Here is a 26,884-nt window from a genome sequence, read left to right on the forward strand (position 1 = left end):
GAAACTTGAAATACTTTATTTCCTCACTTTGAGAAAAAGGCAGCACTACACCGATGGTTCAGGTTCAACAGCATCAGCCACTGACTCTTTATTATGAGGCTGCTTTTGTTCTCAGTTTTTTAGTGATGTTTAGGCACAAGTAAAATTTTTCACTGGAGTTTTTAAAATCTCCCTCTGGCTTTCTGGTAAGGATAAGGAGATGTATTGTGTTTTAAACTTCTCCCAACTGTCTATCATCCGTGGAGGCTCAGGTTGTTCGTTTCTCACAGTTGTGGAGCTGGTACTGACCACATCTGGGGATGTTTTCACAAAGGGTTAAGGGTTTAAGGCTCGACACACACCGTTTGTTGGGGTCTTTGATGAGCAGGCCAGACAACAGGGACTTGGCGTCGGCCGACAGGGTGCGCGGGAACTTGATGTCCTCCATGAGGATGAGCTCGAACAGCTTCTCGTGGTCCTGGTTGTAGAACGGCAGTCGGCCACACATCATCTCGTAGGTCACGACGCCCAAACCCCACCAGTCCACCGCCCGACCGTAGTCATTATCCTCCAGGACCTGAACAGAGCAGAGAAACAAAGATGCACAAATTCTGCTTTATTTAAATGGGACCATTTGTTTTATTGGACATCTGGTTGTATTCTGCATATCTGCATTTATTTTATTGGACAGGACCGAGTGCCCACGGTGTTTGAGAGGAGACAGATGAGGCGGGAATGGACAGTCAATATGCCGTCATGCTGGAGGGATAAATAAAACAGTAAAAGTTGAGATGAATAGACGTGGCTGCACAGATAACAAGGGCTGAGACTGTAGACGGTGGCCCCCTCTCTCAGTGCACACACACACACACACACACACACACACACACACACACACACACACACACACACACATACATACATACAGAGGCAAACATCATGGGATGGCAGGTCTTCAGAGGCCCCTGTTACAGTAAGGGAGTCAGTGTGTTGGCGGGGCCCACCAGATGCCCCCCTGGTCGCTGCCAGCTCTCCCTGGCACACTGATCCTCTTCTGGCAGGGACAGACAGGAATGTCCCTGGATTGAAAAGGCAGGAGCGGCTCACAACCTGAGTCAGGGCCAGTCCAAACCTCCAAGACAGTGAGAACCGCGAGCTGCTGTGTTGTGTGTGTGTTCTGAGGAAACATGTGCTGTGTGTTAAGTCACTTCCATATCAAAGTCTCTTGTCTGGGCTCCTCTTCCCTCACTGCTCTCCTTGCACCGTCCTCTCCATCTCTGTCTTATCCTGACTTCTCCATCCTCTAATCATGCCTTCCCTCGCTCGCTCCTTCTCTTTCATCCTTTCATGCGCCCGTTTGCTCACCTCTGGAAGGGAGAAGAAGAGGAGGAGGAGGAGGAAGAGGGAGGCAGACGTACTGATAGAGAGGTATTTCAGGTGCTGTCGAGGCCCTCATTAACATAATAAGCTTATTAACATGAGTGTACGTGTGTGCACAGACAGACAGACAGGACAGACAGACAGGACAGACAGACAGACAGACAGACAGACAGACAGACAGACAGACAGGGCTGGAGAGCAGCCAGAACAGCATATGTTGTACATCTCGCCAGTAATAATAACATCTCACTCACTGTTAATAATGGACCAGTCGGGGGGGACGTGAGCTAACAGACACCAACACGTGACTGCAAACATGCACAAACATATACTCACACAAAAAACCTGTTTGTAACACAACTATTCTAAATCACATGATACAATTACACAGTGAGTGTCATAATATCATAAGATTTAAAAATATAGCCTGCATACTGAACTAATGCCAACCATCAGCGGTGGCTGTGTGGCAGATGCAGAGAGGACAGGTGTCATAAATACATAAATAGCTGAGACTGAACAGAATAGGCACTTGTTTATCCAAACTGCACACTGACGAACTGTGAAATTCCAACAAACTATGAAAAAAACACTTAAATGTAATGCATACTGAATAATTGTGCTTTGATGCTCCACACTGACATATGCTTGGATGTTTACAACTTCAATAGCTGTGTCAAAAAGTGAAAAAAGAGTGGTTTGAGTTCACAGGATTTGAGTTTCTGTTTGTCTCTAGAGATGAATATCCATGAGTTTGCCATTTAAAAACATATCTGAATAATACTTCTCTGAATGAATCAATTTGATATGATGAAATTGATGCAATCAGTAAATAATTGCTTTACGGGCAACATTCAGGAGCCAACAATTCCTGTTTCAGTCCCTGATAAGTATTGAGCGATCAGGAATCCTGCATCGTAGAAGCTACAAAGAGATGCAAAGCTGTAGTATAATGAACGGTTGCACTGCAAACGTAGCTTGAAAACAGGATTATTCATTTTACATTTTACTTGGCAGCTACTTCCCAGTTCTGGTGTCAGGTTGGAATAAGTTCCCCTAACTCAAAATCATGTAAAATGTCATCATGCACCAGGCGAGAAAACGGGAAAAAAAAAACACCCAACAGCTGCCTGTGAGTTTCCACAGCAGCTCAGTACCACACAAAGCTGGTCATTAACTGACTGAGCTCGCACACTTGACACTAAACTGCTAATGATGCAGGCGGCTGCTTCAGTGTGTGCAATGTACGTGGAAGTGAATAAGAGAGTTATGAGAGCTATTTTATGTGTGAATGTGTGTTTGTGTGAGAATTAAGCTGGTCACCCAGTTGGCAGCTGCAGAGAAGAGCTGAGGGAATGAAGCGCGCCGCCAGCTCCAGATATACTATTGACTGGTACGGCTGGAGGGATAACACTGGCTTAGACTGCTGGGAGACTGTCAGACACACACACACACACACAGCAGATGGAATATTTATCCGTCCTCATCAAATTCATAAAGTTTTGAGAGTGAGGCAAACTAGGAGATGTTTGGTGTTGTTTCAGTCCCTGCAGCTTGAGGAGGGACACAAACACACGTCAACGCACAGTTTATGAAATTCAGAGCAGCTCACGAGGCTGTTTTACGGAGCTGATCTACAGAGCTGTGTGCACTGTGCGTCGGGTCGTGTATTAAAAAAAAAAAAAAAAAAAGGTAGAGAAATGTACATATACAAATCAAGCTGTCCAGTTGGGCATGTATATGTATGTGCAAGAGGAGAGTGTGCTTGTTTGTGTGTCCTGGGACCAAGAAAGTTGGTGGCAGCTCGGTTGCAAGCAGGGAGCAGATTAATCCACACAGAGCCAGAATGCTGCCCCACAGCCTTAGGCATGGAGGCATTCAAGTGTGTGTACAGTATGTGTGGTTATGTGTGTATAATTTTGAGGAAAAAAAAGGCAGGACAAATAAATAGGACAAGACAGAGGATGCAACAAATGATATAAATCAGCAGGAGAGGAGAGGAGAGGAGAGGAGAGGAGAGGAGAGGAGAGAGAGGAGAGGAGAGGAGAGGAGAGGAGAGGAGAGGAGAGGAGAGGAGAGGAGAGGAGAGGAGGAGAGGAGAGGAGAGGAGAGAGAGGGAGGAGAGGAGAGGAGAGGAGAGGAGAGGAGAGGAGAGGAGAGGAGAGGAGAGGAGAGGAGAGGAGAGAGAGGGATTAAAAGCAGCAGTGAGGAGGAAGGTCTTGTCCTGTCCTGGTCCCTGTTGGAGTCGCCATGTGTTAGCTAGCTGCTGCTCGCGGGACGAGGGCTATGGCGGCCTGGACAGGACTAAATGGGACGAACACACACAGCGCTGTGGCAGAACCAGACCGGATACCCAGCGGGAAACACAAACACACACCTCCTATACTGTGAACATACAATCGCATCCATCCGCAGAGTGTCAAATCGATTATAATGCTGACAATGTGCTAACGTTTCAAAATACTTTACCAACTGCTGACTGCACTGCTATGGTTTGTGCAACATTTATAATTTAATTTTTAAAGTCACAATGCACTGACATATACAACATACAAGCGAAATAAAAACAAACACATACAAATAAATGGAAAAAGCCCCATTCTATCCCCTTTAACACTTTCAAACTGCCCAAAAGAAATGTGTCACACACAAAAAAATATGAACAAAACAGAAAAAAACACTCTCCATGTGTTTTCCCTGATCCTGTTCCATCCCTTTGCAGGGACCTTACACTGCTTATTGTTCATTAATATCACACTAATCTTTTTTTTCTGTTTTTGACTATCCTTGCAACAATGACGCCTAATTCTAATGCTTTACATGTTCGACTGTAGAATTATTCTCTTTGCATTGCTCAAGTGTCTGTGTGAGTTCCTTCAGCAGACACAAGCCCTCTTTATTCACTTCTCATCTGCCCTTTTCACTGACGGCAAACACAGGAACTGTCTGAATTTCACTCCTGTAACCCTGAAATATTTTCTCTCCCTTCTCATCTTCCTCTGTCTTCAACCCCCATCCCCCCTTTCTCTTTTTAATCCCGGCTACTTTGCATCTCTGTAACTTGGCTCCGAGCGAACTGTGTTATTTTTACATGCGGGCGGGCGAGCAGAGCGTGCGGGCGGGCGAGTGGCGGCGGCGGGTGGTGTAGATTTCCAGGTTTTTTCCGAGCACCTTCCTCCAACCTCGCCCATCTGCCGCCATCTGCCTCGCTTTAGCCCGCACTTTCTACTGCAATCACACACACAGCACACACGCGCACACACACATAAACGCACACAGACGCACATCCTGTGAAAAATAACCAACAGCCTCCAATCAGCTTTTGGCACGCAAAGGAAGGGACTCTAAAAAAAAAGAAAAAGAAAAAAAAAGCACAAAATGCTGCGCCAAATTGTCCTCCATACTTTTTTGAGTGGGATATACACTATGCCTCTCCCCTCCTGCCTTCATCTCCACATCTCCATCGCTCTGTCTCCACCACCCACAGTCCTGCAACCCTCTCGCCAGTTGATCCGCTGGCCTTCGAGTGAGGCAGCGTTGATGACTGGACAGCGGATGGCTGCAAAAGAAACGATTACAAGAATGTAGTTGTGTGTGTGTGTGTGTGTGTGTGTGTGTGTGTGTGTGTGTGTGTGTGTGTGTGTGAGCACTGCGCTGTGCCCTTTTGTAATTCAACCAACACCCTCATTCACACACATAAACTGCATATTTACTGTTCACCCTGATATTATGGAAATTGTTTGTCTGTGAAATCTGCAAATGGAATTGTACATACATAAACTCCACTATAAGAAGGTTTCAAACATGCTTATGAAACACAGTGTATTGTGGGTAGGGAGTGGTGAGAGACGCCCCGGATCATCACTTTGTGATTCAAGGATACCGAGTTTGTGTGCACTATATGTGTGGCTCCTTCACAAAAACTACCCAGTGTACACCCATTTATCAAAGATCTGTAATAATCCCAGTAGTTAAACCAATCAGTCAGGGCTGTTGTTAGATAAACAAGTGCTGTGCAGTGGGCTACATGAGTCCCACAGTTCACAGGGGCCGTCCTGGTGGAACCCTGAGCGGTGCAGAAATGCTGCCTAATGGATAGGCCGCCTGTGGATGCCACAGATGCTTTTATGTACTACAAGGCCTCAGTCAATCTGCTCAGTTTACAGAACGTGACGTACAGTCCCTGAGAATTCTGTCCTTTATCAATTGATTAAAGCAATTTATGGAGTGTGTACAATGTGTTGTGGATGTGGTCATAAAATACCTCACCATCACCACACAATGCATCCAAAATATCTGTAGTCAATTCAACAATTATCTTTAGTTATGTCTATAATAGACTACAATATAACACACATTTAATGTTGTTTTGTATCATTTAGTGCATAGATGACTAATAGTTAGGTTGACCTTGGTAATGCAACAATACTTAGCAGACATGGTAGCGTATAGATCTACATCGCTGTTGTAGTCAATGAGAATATTGAGAATGGATTCTGAAAAAGGTACCTTTTGATCATATTAACACAAAAAGAAAAAAGAGAGCTGCTGACGTATCAACAAATATACTGACAAGAAAGTTTCAATCTTTTACTCCAGCCTCTTATTTCTGCTCTAGGAAGAGTCAAAGCACAAATGTGCAGCACTTCACATTTTACTCTCTAGTTTACTAATGGCAGACATACAGTAGTGTTCAGATGGTGGTTAAAGTGGTGGAGAAGATCAAAGCAAAAAGAATAAAGGTTGAGACACAGTTGTCATCAATCAGTCGGAAGAGCTTCAGCAGAAATCAACTGGACTTCTCTTGTAGGTTCATGAAGGTATTACCATAAATTACTTTATTCTTAGTGATCACAAAGTAAAGAATAGGAAAAGGATGATGGTGGAGAGGTTCAAGTCATGAGAAACAATGGAAAAATATTAAAATCATATATAAAAAAAACATTTTAGTCAGAAAACAAAGTGTTACCTCAGGTGCGAGGTACTCTGGAGTGCCACAGAAGGTCTTCATGGTAGCAGCGTCTGTGATGCCCTCCTTGCAGAGGCCAAAATCAGTGATCTTGATATGGCCATCTTTATCCAGCATCAGGTTTTCCAACTGAAAACAAAGCAAAACACACAACATTCATGATAGAGACTCAACACAATGATGAATAGCTTTGTTAACTGGCTAAAACAGTATCAGTGCACTGTAGAGAGAGCAGTGGTAGACAGATGAGGACAGCAGTATTGCATTACCCCACACAGTGGCAGTACACACACTCAGACACACAAACACCGAGCAGAATAGGGAAATAAACTTCAGGCATGTAGTGGAGCCACTCAACCTTTTAATTTTAATGGCTGAAGTGTTTTTCTCACTCTGTGTCTGCTTTTTGTCCTTTCTGTTTTCTTGGCTGCTGTGAGCAGGGCTGGGGCCAAGGCTGCCAGGCAGGCACTCAGACAGACAGAGCCATCTACCTCTACCTCTGTGGCATCAGCAGCCCCCTCCCTGCCTCACAACACCTCCTGCAATTCTTTACTGCTTCATGTCTCTGTCAACTTGTGCCTGTCCCTCTCTTTAATTACCGCACATCCTGAGCAACTCTTTTCCTCCTGGATGAAAGAAAAAAAAAAGTGGAAACACAAGAGGTTGGGGCCCAAAAACAAAGGAAGTTTTCCCTCAAATATCTGATCAGTCTCATCCATGCCCCCGAGTCAGCCTCTCCTCTGTGTTTCTGTTTACCTTGAGGTCCCGGTACACAATCTTGGCTGAATGCAGGTAGTCGAGAGCTGAGACGATCTCGGCGCCGTAGAAGCGCGTGCGCTCCTCTGAGAACACTCGCTCTCTGGACAAATGGAAAAACAGCTGCGGGAAAAGGAGGGAGGACGAGTGAGGAAGAGAGGGTGAGAGAGAGAGAGGGCGGGGGAGACAGAGGGGGGAGAGACAGCAGGGACGGCACAGCAATAATTACTGATTTATTGGAGGAAATTAGCACAACACAAACTGGCTGCCCGCACCATATTGAGATGATAGATAGCGGAGGGGAGGGTGAGTGGGGTGTGTGTGGAGAGGGGCTGTGGGGGGAGGCGTCTCGGAGGAGGGAGGGTGGAGGCACTCGGCAGCTGGCGCCTCATCTAGCAGCCCCCCCCCTCACAACACACACTCATACCTCTTCCACGTTACCCTCTGGGCTACGTTGGCACGGTGCTGGCGTGGAGTTCGGCGATGGGGGCCAAATCAAGGGTTTAATCAATACACCAGTCTAGTTAAAGACAGGCCGACCGCCGCTGCCGCCACAGCCAACACCGCCCACCCCCCCCAACTGCCTCCAGTGCAGCACTCATTAGTGGCCTAACTGGCCTTGCCCCCTGAGCCTCCGTCTTCATTTACTCCATTCTCATATCCACCCCTCTCTGTTTTTTGGCAAGAAGATCATTTTGATACTTTAAAGAGTACACAACTTGTTTGTTTCCCAGGTGGCGTGACCTCCCATGTCTGCTCCGTCTTGCTTTTTAATCACCCGCCTCACACTCCCTCCTTCTTCTCCCTCTTACTTTCTCCCTCGCTGTCAGTTGTCAAGTTGTCACTGTCACACAGCGACACATGTGGCACCAAAACGACACCAGCCTGCTGCGCTGCACCAGTCGAGTCATACAAATTACCCATGAGGCCAAGGGGCACACGTCTCCCCATTAATTGTTGAGGGAGGTTTGCATATGGCCACTGGAGTGATTCTCACAGACCACCTTGCTGAAATGGTGTGTGTGTGTGTGTGTGTGTGTGTGTGTGTGTGTGTGTGTGTGTGTGTGTGTGTGTGTGTGTGTGTGTGTGTGTGTGTGTGTGTGTGTGGTGAGGCTGCGGTGAGAAGGGGGTAACACGACAGGTGGGCCTTCATCAGTGTACTGGCAGCTGTGGCTGTGGCAGGTTTGTAATGGGTTGTGCGTGTGTGTGTTTGTGTGGCACGTGTGGTCACAATTTGTCCGTTGAGGTAAAAATTTTCCGTGTGTGTTTGTCTAAGTGTGTGTTTGCTGGTGCTCTCTGTGTGAGTGTGTGTGTGTTTGCTCAGGCCTGGCGCTGGCTGAACTGCCTAACTAACAGGGAGGGGAGCAGGTGACAGTGACACTAAGGGAATGAACCAAGATTGCAAAAACGGCCCGATTAAAAATCTGAGAAATGGAAAAGTAGGGGAATCCAAACTCATTTCGTCTCCGACTGTCATTCTGGCTGTATCTGCCCCATAGGTGTGTTCATAAATAGATACAAGCAGGAGAGGGATGGAACAGAATAGAGAGACGAGAAGGCAAGTGAGAGGCCAGTTGGTTGGCAAATTAACTGTGTTAGAAAGCAATCTGAGAGTCAAACTTTAGACACTTCTTCAGTGTTTTCATGTTTAAACATTCCTTTGCTGCCTTGCTGCTGTAGATTTGCACCTCCAAATATAATATATTGCCATGTAACAAGTAACAATTCTGTGTCGGTCTGCGAGACGCTTATAAACCAAGACAAATGTTTAGAAGACTGATTCACAACTTAAATCTTGTCTGTTTTGGTTTGGCTGAACACTGACATCTGGAAAGTGATACATTCTTATTTTTAACACTTGTAATAACCATATTAAATAAAAACTATTTAACCCTCAGAACCCCAAGCATTTTCTGGTGACATTTCTACTCAGTATGGGCTCATTTTACACTGCAATTTAAGCTTCTACACCTCTATGGAAACAGTTCAAATGTGGCGAGAAGTAGAGAAAACTAAAAAATGTCTTCTGTTAAGCATAACAGTGATGATCTATTTCACTAAAAATGTAAAATATGAAATAACTGGAATAGTTTTTCCAACTGTGCACATTTTACCAGCACTGGAGAAAAATGAAAATTTTACATATTGAGGATTTTTAATTTGTCTCCTCTCTGCTCTGTGTAAACACAGCCTGCAGTTCAGCTGAAAAGTCCCTGAATTTTTGTCTCTTGACTGTTGGCCACAGCTGAGTCAGTCATGACTTCTCAGGTTTGCCAGGAAGCTTAGAATTTTCCTAATACAGAATCATCTGATACACTGACTTTATGTTGGGAACATTTTTAAATGAGGCAGGTAGAATAAAGTGGTTTTGATGACATATCATGGTTTTAAGATTAGATCTCCATCACTTTTGTAATAGGGGCTGCACTTCACAGATGTGTATTTCAAGGGCCATCAGAGACGTAAAAATCCAATGATTCTTTCTGTTTTTACAGTTTTATCATTGTGATAAATTGTGTAATTTTGGCAGCTTTTTAAAGACAATATTTCTACTCTGTTGATGGCATTTGAGGCTCAGAGAGGTGAAGGCAAATCTAACAGAATACCTAAGAATGTGTCTGTGTACATTCTGTAAATAAGTACTTATAGGCAATTCTATAATCATGAGTTTTAACACAGTGTGGAAACAGCTGAAAGAGAAAGTGTCTAATCGCTGTCAGTTAGTGTGGCGGAGTTGTGGTTTAACTGGCTGATCAACGCAGAAACACAAAGATGTGTAACCACATTTAGTGCAATCATATAGAAGGCATGTGTGTGTCTTACCTCTCCTCCATTCACATACTCCATGACGAAACAGAGGCGGTCTTTAGTCTGGAATGAATACTTCAGTGACTGAAACAAAAACGACACACACAATTTATAGAACTTTATCCACGTGTTCATTCACAACACAGTCCAGTGAACTGTTTCATCTACTTCATCATCCAATGTACAGTTACTGTCATTTTGTTATTGAAAATTAAATGTGTACTGTGCATTAAAGAGTGCACAGGGGACCTAAATTATCCCACAGCGTAATGGACAAAGGGACTGATACTAGCGGTTGTAACTAACCAAGTGCTAACTGTTTCCTTATTCATTTCTGTAACATCGCAGACAGAACAGGTTGCACAGTAAGATAACTTGAAAGGCATCAAGTATTCATTTTTTTATTCCTTATGCCAAATAATTATGAACATGTCTTTTCCGGATAGTGAACAGTTAAGTGATCGAGTGAACGATTTTGCACACAGCCTGAAGTCTGGTCCCATTCTAGCTACAACAGCTGGAGCAACAAAACATGATCATTCTTACCTTCAAATTATTTATGTCTGTATTTGTTTATTCAAAGCAAGTACCTTTTATGTGTGTGTGCATGTGTGCGTGTGTGTGTGTGTGTGAAGTAGGTGTGTGTTCTTTTGAGGGAAAAAGCTGCTAAACAAAAGAACAGTTGGTCCAAGTCTCTTTGTGGCTGCAGGTGTGACAGGGGTAAACTCAGATGTGAATTGTAATTGCTCTCTCGATAGAGTGTGTGTGAACATGTGTGTGTTTTCAGTGGAGTGTGATAGAAATCAGCAGTAGTTAATGTGTGAATGTGTACATCAAAGCTAACAGATGCGGTCGTTAAAGTACAACAATTTGCCGTCTAACTCATAATTAGCCTCAGGAGACCCAGGTATGCAGAGAATCAATATGTACTCATGTATTCTTAAAGATGTCAGGATATTTACCATATGTACGTACACTGTGTGTGAATTAAACCAGTTGTGTTTTGTGTATATGAGGTACTTACAGTAAGAAAGGGGTGTCTGGTGTTTTTTAGCACTCTGCTCTCTGTGAGTGTGTGAGCCACTTCATCCTGTAAAGACAACTTGTGATAAAAACTAAATTTGATTTAAGCACTAAACAAGAAGGCAGCTGCAAAAATGCATTAAAGACACTAAATAATGATATCTGATACTGGAGTCAAAATAAAAAACAGACTAGAAGATAAAATCATTTCAATGAAGTGCATTGTAAGACCGATATAAAGAAAAAGAGAAAGACAGACCTTGGCTATGATGACTTCTTTTTTGAGGATCTTCATGGCGTAATATTTCCCGCTGGCCTTTTCCCGGACAAGAATCACTTTACCAAAGGTTCCCTTTCCCAGAAGCTTCAGGTAGTCGAAGTCACTCATTGTCTGGTGGAGGAAAACTCAGCAGGTCAGTGTCATTAATGCTTTAAGTTGAAGAGCTGGGAGTTTTGATATCCCACAGTGTAGTCCAGTTATAAAACCTCAGTTCGAGTACTTTGCTTTGAACAATATAATCGCAATTTTCTGAAAAACCCGTCTTTCCTTTACCAAAAGAAGGCATGTTATTTGCCCCATAAAACCTTTCTAGTGTGGCATGTGATGAACAGTGGAGGTGACAGAGGCTTTTAACTGTACTTCAATTGTTTAGTTTATTTGATATATGCAGTATACATTTTTTCTGTTCCTTAACAAAATATATTTTGCATGATTGCTTTATTTTTGCCAATGCATTATAATTTAAGAAAACCAATTTCATCTTTGTTGTTATGGGGACTTTTTCAGTAGCATACACAAACCTGAGGAGACACTTTTTTAAAATTACAAGCAGTGAAAGGTAACAACCTATTATATGGCAAAGAACAGACATTATTACAGTTGCAATATTTGCTGTACTTTGTGTATAAATTATGTGCGAGTAACTGTGCACCTGTATGTCTGTGTGCAGTGGTACCTTGCGTTTGTGGTGCGTCGTGGAAATGTCCATCTCCTCCTCGACCATGTTGTCGATGTTTGATGTTGGGCTGCACTGGATCCTTTCCTCCTCTTGTCTTTGCAGCTTGTCAGCCACCATTTGGATGGCGTCTGTCCACTCATCTCTGAGTTTAGAAAAGTAAAGAGAATTACTGTTTGCAGCCCTAGCAAGGTTATTTTCCTGTAACTCACTGAATCTATATAAATATGAGTAAATGCTTCATGACACTGAACTGTAATTGTACTGATCAAATAATATAACATATACATACATGACAGAAACAGCTCATGTAGCAATATATTACACGTGTGTAGATTAGAATGTTGGTCCTATTCTCAAATAGGACGGCTGGTGCACTTACTTAACCAGAATTTTAAAGGCGCTAAAGTGTTTTCAATTAACATAAACACCTATTTGTTCAACAGAGAGGAAACATGATCAACCAGAGAATCAACCAAATGAGCAATGATCATAGAGCAGAACTAATGTTTGCCAGTCTGTGCTTGTGTATGTGTGTGTGGGAGCGTGAGGGACTGTACACAAACACACACCAATGCATTAGAGGGAACAATGCATTGTTGTTTGCTAACATTGTTCCTCCCCATTGACTTTCCATTAGCGGTGTTGTTCAACATCTGTTGAGAGAAAGTGTGTGAGTTTGATTGTGTGTGTGTGTGTGGGTGGGTGGGTGTGTGTGTGTGATCATCATCTGTAGCTGCAAGGCTGGCCATGCATCAGGATGTGTAGAAACTGTATTTAAGTATGATGAATATAATGACTTATACATGAGGATGGAGAGGAGAGAAGAGAAGAGAAGATCAAAAATATCAACTTATTGCTAGCATTGTCCTGAAATTGTAAATCAGGTTAAAATCATACTAACAGAATCAAGTTGTAAAATTGATATTTCTAATTTTAAATATAAAATGGAAAAGCTGGAAATGCTGTTCCTTAAGAGTCAAGTGGGTTCAAAAAGAATTTTCTTTTGAAGTTTTTTTCCCACTGATCTTCACTCAAACAGTGTTAATCCTGAGCCACATGCAGGGGTTACATGTTAGCAGAAAACACTACAGAGCTCAAACTGAGGTGAACCAAAGATGATATTCAAATATTCAGAAATCCTCAGGACTCTGGAGAAGCAAATCTGGATTTAGGAGTGTGCACTTTCAAAATATACTTACCCAGAGTACGCCGTCAGGAGATCATAATAATGAAACCTGTTTGACTCATAAACGATCACCTCCGTGTCTTTTGTTTTCTTTTGAGTTAGATGCCCATATGTTTCCTTGAGGGATCTGGGAGAACATTCATCTGAACCTAAACAGAGCAGTGTGTTTTTAAGATCTGAATCCCTTTCTACTGCAAAGACTTCTGAGCATACCCTACACACTCCAAAACAAGGGCAAACTCAAGTTAAACTCCATCTACAACAGTGGAGCACTCAGTTTGTGGCACCCATGATGTGTGTGTGTGTGTGTGTGTGTGTGTGTGTGTGTGTGTGTGTGTGTGTGTGTGTGTGTGTGTGTGTGTGTGTGTGTGTGTGTGTGTGTGTGTGTGTGTGTGTGTGTGTGTGTGTGTGTGTGTGTGTGTGTGTGCGCACAGAGCTATGTGAAAAGCAATGGGAACTCTCTCAAGGTCAGGCAGCAGATAAATGCTCTTTCTCGGTTAGAGTGTTTTTTGTATAATGAGGTTTTTTTTTGCTAATGAGAGATAATGGGCCTGCCTACAGTCGGGCGCCATGCCAACACGTGCCACCCTCTCTGCTCACGGCTGGGGCTGTGGTAGCTGGAGCCCTGCCAGCACTGGTACAGTACAACAGATACAGTAACTCACACAGACAATCGCACACACACACACAGTTGTGGTGCGCACACACTTTCTTCCCAACACACTTAAACTTCAATGATACACAAATCCTGTGCATGCACACACACGTCCACAACAAAACACATCTGGAGCTCACACTCGTCCACTTACAGACTTGCATATTGTATAAATCTGAATTTATAAACTAATCAATAGAAAGTTATTAGTTTTATGTTAACTCTGGAATGTTTATTTGATTATCTAGAGGCAAAACTATTACAAAAGCAACAAATAACGCAAACAAAGTTGGACAGACAGCTGCAACCCACACACACACACACATAAAACACACACACAAACTCAAAGGATGCACAGAAGCATCTGTGGTCTTCTGGGCAAAGCTGTTCATTTTCTGGAGATAAACACCTCAGCTCCTCAGAAAGGAACTGAGCAGCTGGAGAATTTATGCCAACGCTACTTGAAAGGTCTCCTTTTCACTCTGTCTCTCTCAACCTCTCCCTTTCTCTCTCACAGACACCAAAAAAACAAACTCTCTACAGCACAACCCTCCTCATCCATACCTCTGCCCTTGATGATACATTTAATCATATATGTGTGAGTGTACATACAGATGGGTGACAAATTAAAAGAAAGACCTGAACTCTTGACCCCGACAATGAGAGGATGCTGGGGGGGGGGAATTGGTTCTTTTAGAGAGAAGAGTCACTGCAGATCAGTTCAAGGTTGTTCTGACTTATCACTTTTATCGACACTGCCTGGATTCATAAAGCACGTGGGGGTCACTGAATGATGTGCATGAAGTGGTGCTAGCCATAGTGCTGTGGCCTTCAGAGTCACCTGATCTCAACCCAACTGAACAAACACAAGAGATTTGAAACCAACGTGTCAGTGCAATTTACTGAAACACCAAAACACCAAAATCAAGGAACATCTTTTGGAAGAATGCTCTTTTATCCCTCCAGTAGAGCCCCAGAGACTCGTAGGCCCGATGCCAAGGTGCATTGAAGTTGTCCTGGTGGCACATATATAATTATTTTGCTTTTAAGTTGAATTGAACCTCTTCAAATTCATAAATGGCTCCACAAGTACGTGGAAAAGCACACATTTTGATGTTGTAAGAGGTAGATTTTTACTAAATTGTCAATTTTTCATCCAAACCGCTGCTGCAAGAGAAATGCCAGACAGTCTACAGTAACGTAGTATGAATTTGTTTTGTCCGTTATTTGCTGACAAAACTCGTCGAACGCCCAAAGAATCAAGGGTCCTTGGGGGAACTGACCTCTCATCAGGCGAGTCCACATGGAAGGTCCTCTCGATGACGGTGGTCCACTGGAGGCAGCGAATGATGAAGGTGTTTGGCTTCGGCCTCTCCGTCTTCATCAGCTGACATTCTAAAAGCAAGCAGCCAGAGGGACAGCGTTGCATTTACTATTACAGTGATAATTCTGATTCCAACAGCAGCAACAGGGAGATGGAAAACAGAACTTGGAGGAGATAAAAGCTGGTAACTGTACCTAGAAAGAGAATCTGGTAATTGTGATTTTAGTTACATAGAGGTTGGTCCTATACTAAAGAGGATTTATTTTTTGTGTATTTATTTCTCCTTTTCCTTTTGTTACTGTTGCATTTTCCTGCATTTTATTCATCATATTCTTTACATTGTGCAATGTTCATTTATATATAAAGTCCACTAAGCTAACACCTCAAAATGTCTGTGAAAAAGGACATAGGGACATAAATATTATCATTACTAGCAGCAGAATTCATTTAGATAGAGTGAAAACCCAAAGAATTTAATGTTTTAATTAAGACAACAGGCAGCTTGTATTTTAATATGTTAGTTTAAAAATAGGGAATAACTGTAGCAACCGACGACTCAAATAAAGTTGCTTTCCTGTGCCAAGGGATATTACGTGTCGCACCGCATCTGGCGATAATCCGAAGAGACACGTTTCCCTGAAAATGGGCAGTACAGTAGGCCATTATTACACAAATGCATAATACAGTACACAGACACAGAAACATACGCACACATAGCCAGATGGGGCTGTGAGCTCGCTGTGGGAGAGAATGCATCTTCATTGTCCCTCAGCAGTCTCTGTGGTTATTGGGGACAAGAACTGATGTAAAACAGCATAATGATCCATCTTCTGTCCTCTCATCTCCCCCATTTGTTCTACATATATCAGCCTCCACATCGCTCTCGCTCTCTCCTCCCCTCATCTGTCCTCCTCTGTCCGTCTCTCCTTTCCATCCTCAGCTATCCCTTCCTCCCGTTACTTTCTGTTTAAGCGTGGCACAGCACGGCACGGCACGTCATGGCTCGGCCTAAATATAAACAGGAAGGTTAATGGCAACGGCGCTCAGGTCGTACACACGGCGGTGCTTCAATGTAAACTCACAGACACACAAAGAGATTACTACCTGACTCGTGAACACGGCCTGCTGTGCTGCCAGAAAACAAGGTCATGCTATGGTGGATGCCAAAAACACTCACGCCCACACATGAACAAACACACACATGCCTAAAAGTGAAGTTTGAATGTTAGCTGAAATTGGGTTGTTTGCCACAGCAGGCAATTGTGGATTCTGTGTAGCAGTTTAGTGGGTGTATGTGAGCGCACGCATTAGTGTGTGTGTGTGTGTGTGTGTGTGTGTGTGTGTGTGTGTGTGTGTGTGTGTGTGTGTGTGTGTGTGTGTGTGTGTGTGTGTGTGTGTGTGTGTAAGCGACAAGCTTGTATGTATGAGTCCCTCTGCAGGGAACAGGCCTGTACCATCTCTGTTCCATCTGACCACTTCTGTTGTTCACACACACATAAACACACACGCAAACAAACACACACATACAGGCGTGCACACACACACACACCACCTGGCCTCCCAGCTTTGGGCAACAGATGTGGCAGTGCCAGTGCTGTGCCAAGCAGCCGGGGCCGGATGTATGGCCTGGCTTGTCCTCCTCACAAACTCTTTTCCTCTTCCCTTTTTCCTCGTTCTCCAATCCTGTCTTCGTCTCCTCCTCCCTGTCTGTTCAGTGCCGACCATCCTCCCCTCCTCTCCACCGTACCTCATCCACAAAAGCTTCACCCTCCAATCTCTCCATCGTAATCATCCTTCCATTCCTGCCCTCTCTCTTCTTCCTCTCTCCTCCCCATGTCTCCAATTTTCTCTTCCTCTGCCCCCTCCGATCGACTCCCATCGCTCATTCCCCATACTTGTCCTCCTTTCCGGACTCCTATCTTTCTGTCTCCTCCTCCGTCCTTCGATGTACCATTCTTTATCATTTTCTCCGAGGTATCAGCTTGCATTCTACCATTCATCACATTTTCTGCTTTGGCCCTCATCTCAGCACCTATTCTCTTGTACTCTGCCTGCCCTATCACCAGTCCTCACTGCAATGCTCTGCAGATACTTCACTGACTAAAACTATCCATTTTGGTTCATTTAAAAACATACTAACAAGACAAAATGTAGGATCCTGTGCAGTATTGTGATGTTAATTGCGAATATATGCAAGTAAATATGGTGGCATCAGGAGAAACACCAGCTTAGTACCTATCAGATTATGATAAGTAGTCAGTGATCTATGAACATGAAATTGAGTAAATACATACACGCCATGCATCCATTTATTTATTAACAGACAGATGCTGTGTGTTTTGCTATATACATGCTAAGCATTTTAGCAAATTTTTTTTTTATCACTATCAAAAAACTAGTTAATCTGGTATCATTTTGCAAAATTAAGCAATGCAAAAACCATAATCCATGCTTGTGCCTCATGCAAACTGGATTAATATTCTTCTGGGTTAACCCAAAAATCAAGAAATTATTTAACAAAATCACATTATACCCAGCCTTTCACGATTTACATTTTATTACTTACAGTAAAACTATTTTGTTCTATGACTTTACTAGATTTGTGGAGTAGCTTAATGACTTCTTGTTTGTTTACTTTGTGTTTCTGCTCAGTCAGTTCCAAAGTTTTTACAGTCAGCCTGTATAAACAATGAGAGGTGACGGTGGTAATGAGACAGAGAGACATTAAAATTAATCTTGTTAACTCATTAGTTGGTTAATTACACATGTCAACAATGTTGTGCAGCTTGTCAACCAGGTGCAGACAAATGATATACTGATAAATGGTTGATTAGCATACTAACGCTGTGAAGACTGATGACTGACAAGCAATGACAGCAATTACTGTGGTACCATTTCACTGTGGCTCTGAGACGATGAGCATCGGTATTAATATAAAAACATACAAAACTGGACTGGACTATATTGGTTATGATCAACTGCTGAAGTGTCCTAGAGCAAGACAGTGATTTCCCACCACCCACAGAGATCATTCTCTGAACTGAAATGTTCCCTACAGGGGTTAATTACAGCAGGTGTCACAGTAACATCATCATTGTTAATTATGAGGCCACAGAGAAGTATGAAGGGTACATGTGTACAGCATGTAGGGAGAAGTTGCAGGAAGCCAACAGTTGACAACATTTTCCACAGCGAAGGCAATAATATCAATTAATGCTATTGTGACAGTCCAGTAAAACAAAAAGATACTCCCAATTAGTGCATCAGGAATCTAAAAGCTGTATCCTTCACTCAACTTTGATGTTATATTCAAAGTAAAAAACACAGCAACTGTAAGATTTACAGCCATTACTTTGAAATATGTGTGGCAGGTGACATACTTGCTACGGAGAAGTTATTCAGGGGGTAGGGCAGGTCTGCATCCTGAGGTTTCTCTTTGTAGCCGATGAAAGATCCGTCTGTCTTCAGCAGGAAGTAACGTGGTCGCCAGTTCTTTATATATTCACCTGAGCAGAGAGATTAATAAAAAGAGAGGAAGGCAAATGTAAGAGTTAACTTTTATTCAGATATTTGGTGCATGAAGGAAGCAGTGATGCTACAGGCAGTAGTTCACTCAGAGGTCAGGGTGGTAATCAGAATCATAATGATGTATGAAGCGCAGTATTAACAGAAATACTAATGATGCTGATGATTTTAAATACAGATTTTATTCCCTAGACAGTTAAGAGCCTGTCCGCTCAACTCTCATCTGCCCAAAAGATATGGCACGCAAACATACTGTGGTATTTACATAAGCGCTGATATACACACAGTATCTGTACGGCTCCCACAGCGCTTGCCAGATTCAGATCGGATTATCATGTAAAAAATGACAAAAACATGTTTACCAGCACAACACTCAAGCTACCCATGCCAGAAACATCATCTGGCTGATACATGGGCAGGTTTTGAGGTGATGACCCCTCTACCAAATACACTCTCTCCCTCTCCCTCTCTCTCTCTCTGTCTCTCTCTCTCTCACACACACACACACACACACACACATACGCACACAAACACGCACATACACACTTATATATATGTACACAAACCACTGGTTGCGAGCAAAGGATGAAAAAGAGACAAGAAATGAGAAAAGATGAGATGAGACGAGGTGACATGAGATGCAATGAGAATGCATAAAGAGAATAACCTTTCTTAGACTGCAGCAGTAAATAATAACATCTGCTGAGCAGCTGGTGGCAGAGTATTACCCAACTGGCTGGCACAGACTGACACTAAGGTGGCAGCACAGCTTTATCAGATGACCCGCTGCAGGATTACATGAGTGTAAAACATTTCCACACCACAGAGGCGGATAACACTTACTGGAAACAGCATGGATACACAAATGGATTAAAGTGCACACGTGTGCGGATTCACACATAGTTGGATGAGTACAATGAGTACAAATACAAGGATAAAACTGTGCGCGCACATGCACCAATGTACACGGCTGAAGTAATACTGAGACACACAGCTCTGGTGAAAGAAACTGACAATCAACAACACTTTCCAAAGCCTGGAGCTGTGTACACATTTCACTTTCTCATTTTAAGCAACAGAAATAAAAACCGCAGAAGGACACAAATGTTCCCCACTTCTCAACCCCTTTTAATTAACCAGCCATTCCTTGACATGCACACACACACATGCACACGCACACTTTTGCACACCTTGTGAGGACATACTCGTACACAAAGATGCATACATGCACAGAAACAATCATGACACACACACACACACACACACACACACACACAGACGAAGCTCAGGAACAGCTCTGATCACCTTGTTTCAGCTAATTCACTGGGAGAGGAGACTAGGCAGAGTGTATATGTGTGTGTGTTCTATTTGTGACATCCATTTAAAGCGGAAATGACAGCAGGCCGTGCTCGTTAACACATCGCAGAAAAACACCTGCTCCGCCGAAGGAACCATGCGACTGCGGGCCCTGCCGGTACCTCTGGGTGCTGCTGGTGCTGCTGGTGGTGGTGGAGGTGGTGGAGGTGCGTGTGTGTATTTGTGTGCTGAGACTGATCTGAACCACCACACAGGGACGGAGACAGACAGATAAAATGCTGGTGGGTGCCAGTGCGTCATCAGGACTACCAAATCACACCTCTCCTCTCCCCTCTCAGTCTCTATTTTTCTCTTTTTCACAAATCCACCCACTCTCTCCTCCTTTCCCATTTCCTTCTCCTGTTCTTTCAGAAACAAAGCATATTCTTTGGATCACTTGCTACTGATAAACAGAGTGCTGTGAGAGGGGCTGGATGGGAGGGGTGGAGAGAGGCATAAGGAAGAGGAAGGAAAAAATTAATCAGGAAGGCAAAGCAAAAAAAAGGGATGGAGGGGAAGGAGACTGTAAGTAAGAAGACAATATTGCACTGATTCTGGCTAAACGATAATAGAATATTAGGCATAGATACAAATAATAAATAGATAACACAGTTCAGAGTTAACAATAAAGAATTTTGTTGTTCTTCATGGGCTTTTGCAAGAATGAAAGTTGGTTTCATGAATTAGTATAAGTGAACCATGACCAGAGTTCATGCAGTCTGCTATATACACAAAATGGGCTTTATTTATAAACCACAGGTAATAGATAAAACAGCAAAAGCTATACAATATTATGTAGCCCTGCATTAATAGTGAATGCTATAATGTTAGAAGAGACTCTATCAGACAGGTATCGACTTTCTGGAAATCTTTAAGGCTAAATGTGAGCCTGATTTAGTTCTATAGTCCAGCACAGGTGTAAACGTAGAAATCTCCTGTGGGTTTGCATCAGACAACACATACACAATCCTGTGAGAGCACTTTGGTCAAAACAGTTCAGAAACGCATCCATTCCTGCTGTGAACTCAGAAACTAATGATGGAGGAAACTTCATCATCTGGAAATGAGAAACTCTAGTTAACTTCAAACTGGATTGGAGGAAAGAGATGGATTGACTGTCAGAATGGATGAAGATAAAGAGAAAGTTAAACTGATAAAACTATTATAAACTGGCAGTGATGACTGGCTTGCTGGTCCAAGTCCAGTCATTGCTATGAGTCAGTTTCTAGATGAGGTGTCCAACCAATGGAAGCCTGTGGTTGGCCACTTCATCCCTCAGCTGTCCAGTACAACTGAAAACATTTAAGCGATCCTTCTGGCCAGGCCTAGACAGTGTGTGTCTGTGTGTGTGTGTGTGTGTGTGTGTGTGTGTGTGTGTGTGTGTGTGTGTGTGTGTGTGTGTGTGTCTGTGTGTGTGTGTGTGTGTGTGTGTCTGTGTGTGTCTGTGTGTGTGTGTGTGTCTGTGTGGGTGTGTGTGTGTGTGTGTGTGTGTGTGTGTGTGTGTGTGTGTGTGTGTGTGTGTGTGTGTCTGTGTGTACATGTCCACTGGGGGGCGGGGGAGGGGGCAGCCAGGGGTGGCACAGACGGAGAGAGGAGATGGACAGTTGTCCACACACGCTGTTCCAAACAAACACAGGCACGCGCACGCACAAACACGCACACACCGACTAAAACAATTCTGTTCCGACTGTTCCAATTCTCCGTATGATCCAATGGTGTTCTGTCAAGCTATCCCGTCTTGGCCCTGCCTGTAATGAGTCCAGCGAGCTCTCCCACTCTGGACAGCTTGTCTGGGGAGCCACATGTCTCTAGTTTGGACTGCTGGAGAAAACAGAACAGCCGGTCTCCTTCCCACACCATCTCTCTCGGACTCCTCACTTCAGTTTCATTTAGTTTTCTGCACAACTTTACTTTTCCCTTAAGGCCAATTAGTAAATACTACACTATACAGTGCTTAAGACAACAGGAGTCTCTTGTTTCTTGTTAGAGCGACAGGACATCAGTAAAACAGGAGAACGTGGGTGATCAGAAGGATCCAAGGAACAGAAGATGTTTAGGAGAATAAGATAAACCATTCTGCAGTGTATTTAAAATTGGTTCAAAACACAAACAAAATATAGAGTTTAGGTAGTCCTCAAGTACTGTCTCTTCCATCTAATCTGAAGTCTTAATTAGCAGTATACTCATATTTTCTTTTATTGTTAGAAAAGTATTTGTCAAATTGATTCAAAAATAAATAAAGATGTACAAATGAGTGCATTTGCAATCACATCCACAGTCAGTGCTTCAGTACAACAGCAGAAACATATGTTTTGTGTTTTTTCGGTGTGAGGCACAAACTAAGCATTAACAACTAAACTAGACTTTTTAAAAGTCATTTTGGAATTTCTAGGAGAAATAAATCTTGTTGGCACATCCTCCAGTTGCAGCTTGTGGATTTAGCAGTAAGAGGCAGAGATGAATCAGCTGTGACTGTGTCCGTTCCAAGCTTTCTGATTGGACAATTACAACAATGCACTCGCTAACTGTCAGTCAATTAGCAGACTGATTAACTATTCATTTCAGGACAGAGAGGGAAAGGGGAGAGAATGCAGAATGGATAAATGGGAGACAGGTACAAATGGCAAGGCTGAACTTGAGCCAGAAAAACAGAAATGAGACACACAAACTTGCACAAACTTCACAGCCTCTCCCCATCTCTCGGTCTCGCACTCACTCCTTCAGGACATCAGCACACCACTGCTCTCCTGATTTACCACATTTTAGCCGAAGAACGAGACAGACGAAAAGCAGGAAAATCCTTGATGACAATTAAATAAATAACTCCATAACTATGTGAGCTCACCAGCCATTTGTTAATCAACCCAAACAGGGATTTAATTTAATGCTTTGGCCGAGGCTAGAGCTGATATGCAGATGGTGCAGAGACGGGGCTGTGTGACTGGCACTGTGGGAGCTGGAGAGGTGGTGGGTGGTGGTGTATAGAGGTAGTGGGAGGCGGGGATGAGGGTGGAGGGGAATTTCTGCCACGTTCCAGCACATACACAGCAGCTCAGCGACAAAAACAGGAATGTATCGTCTGGCCACACAACAACACACACACTGACACACACATTCTGTATGTAAGCACACATTCTGCGTTCAGAGTAGTAACAGGGTTTGGCTGTAACAGGAAAGAAGAAATAAGTTTACTAACCAAGAGAGTGAGTATCGGCCTATTTTCTGTCATTTTATTGACTGCACTAAGCATCAATTATTTTAAAATAACACTGATAGATTAATCAGCAATAAATAATCATTTAAACTTGCAGCCCTGTCATGTTTAGCAGCAATGAAGTATAAAAACATCTGGCAAATTTACCATACGTACTATGCGGTTAACCTGAAGTATCAATTAATGCAGTTGTAAGAAGTTACTGTACTGCAATGGGAGATGGGACCATGAAAGAACGGCAGAATTCACTCAAACTGATGGTCGCATGTGAGCTGAAATGATCTGCCGACTGATCTTCTTAGACACAAAGGTCAAGAAACCTGCAGACACAACAGTGTGGGGAGGGGTTTCACGTGTTTGTGTATGTGAGTTTTAGTGACCGATACTTGAGTAAAGGCATTAATACATGAGGAGGAGGAGGAAAAGGGACAGAGATTAGCTAAACATCAGGCAGTTAACTAATGGCTGGAGGAAGTGAGGGACAAAGGGCACTGGGGTTAAGAAAGTGGGAAGCTGTGCACTAAGATGCTTGAAGAAGACATCTGTCTAAGAGCCTGTCCATGAACACTAAAAGCAAACATGTTACATGGCAGCAGACAGGACATCTGAAGTAACTGGTTCAAAAATGCATAAAATCCAAGTAGAAATATTTAAGAGGACTTTTTTGCGTACTGTCTAATCCATTGTGCATGTCTGTGTTTACAAGAATATGTCTCTGTGCGTGACCCCGACCCCAGCAGTTCTAACTCCAGTCTGCTCAGACATCTTAAGGCGAATCCAGGCTCTTCAAAGCCAATCCACTTACCGTGCATTAGTCTCATTACCACATCGGGGCTGGACTGGTGTTAGTGTGTGCGTATGCATAAGTTCTTTAAATACAGTCACCATCACTGACAGCATAAAAGTGGTGCTGCATGCTCTCTGTAAAAGCTCAGGAGGCATTTTTGCCACTTGCGTAACAACACAAGACAAGTGTAGGGGGGGAACAAGATTTGAAGAATCAAAGATTTAAATTCAGTTTGAAGCTGGGGCTGCAGCTGGGTTTAAAGGTTTAGTGCTGGAGTATTGTACAAGCCTATGGCTCAGGCTGCAGAATGAGACTACATGGAGGGTAGAGCAGTGAAGATGTCGGAGAGGAGGGTGAGGAAAAAGAAGAAAGCTAAGCAACAGAGAAGCAGGAGAGTCAATGACAGAGGGAGAGATAGAAGCCTGAGTGTATGTGGGTAAGGCTATGACAGTGACAGAGAGCTGCGACAGGGCAGGGCAGCCACAGGGCGGCCAGATTGAGTGGAAACCCATGGGAGTATGGCCATCCCTTGGGGGCCACTAGGAGATTTCACCCAGCCAGCTGCACACAGCCAGAGCCTCCTGGTAGGCAGTGCTGGATGCACATACACACCCATGCAGGCTGCCCTGGTGCCCCTCTGCTCACCCAGCTGGTACAGAAGGAGGTACTTACACGTGCATTCATACGCACACAAACTGGCAACATACTGCAGATTCGCAATACTGTGAACACACTGAGTCTCAGCGAAAAATGGCACTAAAACCCTTAATTTTTCTTTAAATTTCCCTTCTCTTCTTGTCTCCTATATTTCTCCTCAATATTCTTAAATCCTTTCTTTCTTCTCCTCTCCTGTCACATGCTCCCCTCTCCTGCAGTACCACTACAGTCCAGTAGATGGTGGTGGCTCCCTGGAGCATGGTGGCCACTGCTGCGATGCTGACATAGAGCAGGAGAGTGAGTGACAGACACACTGCAGCCAAGACGCCTCTCCTCCTAATCCTCCTCACGGTGCTGGTGTGTGTGTGTGTGTGTGTGTGTGTGTGTGTGTGTGTGTGTGTGTGTGTGTGTGTGTGTGTGTGTGTGTGTGTGTGTGTGTGTGTGTGTGTGCGCGTGTGTGTGTGTGTGCGTGTGTGTGTGTGTGTGTGTGTGTGTGTGTGTGTGTGTGTGTGTGTGTGTGTGTGTTTATACAGTATGACAGTGGCCATGTGTTTATGTGTCAGCTGGTGTAAGTGTGTGTATTTCTGCATGCAGGTATTTCAGTCAGCTTAAATCTGTATACGTGTGTGTGTGTTTATACGCCAGTGTTGTAAATGCGCGTTGCTGCGGTCGATGCAGGGTCCGTTGCTTCCTAAAGCATCATAGGATTACTGCGGTGTTAGCATATTAGCATCTTAGCTGGAGGGCTGCTGCTCAACACCACCTGTGCCAGACAGGAGGCTTTGGCTGCCCAGCTAACCCCCGCCCTTCTCCACCCAACACCCACCCACCCACACACACACACACACACACACACACACACACACACACAACACACACACACACACACACACACACACACACACACACACACACACACACAAACATGCACACAGTGGGTAGGTGAAGGTCATTTAGCTGAGGAAACTCCAATCTTACTGTCTTAATTCATTACTTTAACAGCTTCATCTGTCTTTTTACATGCTGTGCCGTATTGCAAGAAATAACATCTTTTCTTCATTTTGTGTTCTGTCACATTAAAATATATTGTAGTTGGCTTCACCTTATTTTCCCCTTATTAAATTCAAGGTCTAAGTCCAGAAAGTTTGTGGCATTAACAAGCACAGGAACAGAATAAAATTACTCTTACTGCAGAATCCTGATTTGTGAGCATTAAAACGTGCCAGAAAGAACTCAAACTAGACATAGAGTCAGCATTGATGAACAGAAAATAAGTCCAGTCTAGTAAGATTTACCTCAACAAGATGAGCTCTATGACTGGATTACTATGACATGAACCACCTAATACTAGAATTTCTATATATAGTACCAGTGTTGCTCATGTATTGATTTATTTGTAGCAGCTCCACTACGTATTGATTTTGTATTTTTATTTACTTACTATTTAAAATTGGCAAAGTCTGACTGCCTAGTTTCAAGACTTTCTGAATACTGCATGATGCTCAAACTGTAAATTGTGGTCCAATTTAGAACAAAATGGGCAATAAAACAGGACATGTTTAAGGGCAGGCTACCTTGTGACCGCAATACATAGCATCTCCAAGTTCTCAGTCAGATCCACGTCTCAGTCATGTCCGGTTTCAAAAAGCAACTGTAAAACTCCAAACCTGAAGCTTCAAAACAGTAGTCCACAAACCAGTGGGTGACATCATGGTTGCAACATCCTCTTTTATGCAGTCTATGCTCCTGAGAAGGCGCAAAGACAGTCAGAACTAAGGGTATTTAATTCATCAGTTAATTGACATGACATGAAGCAATGAAGTGCTGTATATATTTATTTATTTGTTTAAACAGCATGAAAGAATATGCTTTATGCATAATTGTTTGTCACATGTATTTAGCAACTAAAATATTTGCTGCAGAGCACAAGAAAAGTATTATTTAATATTCTAATTCTGTGGGAAGCATCCAGTCTAAATGTCCAATGTAAATTTGCCCTATTGTCTAAAAAAATATTTTACAGACATTCTATTATTCAGTATTTGCTATTTAATACCAATGCTTGCAAAGTTTGTTCCAAAATCCTGAGGCATTTGTACAAGGAAATACCAGAAAGAGAAATGTCTCTGATGTCACAGCGTTCAGATTCATGCAGACTGAAGCCACCTTTGAACACCAAACATCAAGTCTTGTATTATCTTTGTATTCCCAGAAAGAAAAGACGTGAAACACCAAAGAGGAAAAAAAATGTGTTGAAACTTATAAAGTGTAAGGGGTGTTCCACCTTAATGATGTGATTCAAAGGA

General features: G+C 43.2%; 1 protein-coding gene across 1 annotated transcript; it reads right to left on the minus strand.

Moving 5' to 3' along the window:
• Nucleotides 1–26,884, minus strand: LOC129348407 (RAC-gamma serine/threonine-protein kinase-like). Its single transcript, XM_055008761.1, has 10 exons — nt 26,863–26,884; nt 18,420–18,545; nt 14,999–15,110; nt 11,872–12,016; nt 11,175–11,306; nt 10,917–10,982; nt 9,908–9,976; nt 7,085–7,207; nt 6,329–6,457; nt 1–556 (listed from the first exon to the last, which is right to left on the minus strand). The coding sequence occupies exons 3-10, from the start codon at nt 15,097–15,099 to the stop codon at nt 248–250; spliced, it is 1,074 nt and encodes a 357-aa protein (XP_054864736.1). The 5' UTR covers nt 15,100–15,110; nt 18,420–18,545; nt 26,863–26,884; the 3' UTR covers nt 1–247.

Source organism: Amphiprion ocellaris, unplaced genomic scaffold, assembly GCF_022539595.1.
Source record: "Amphiprion ocellaris isolate individual 3 ecotype Okinawa unplaced genomic scaffold, ASM2253959v1 Aocel_unscaffolded160, whole genome shotgun sequence".
Classification (NCBI taxonomy): Eukaryota; Metazoa; Chordata; class Actinopteri; family Pomacentridae; genus Amphiprion; species Amphiprion ocellaris.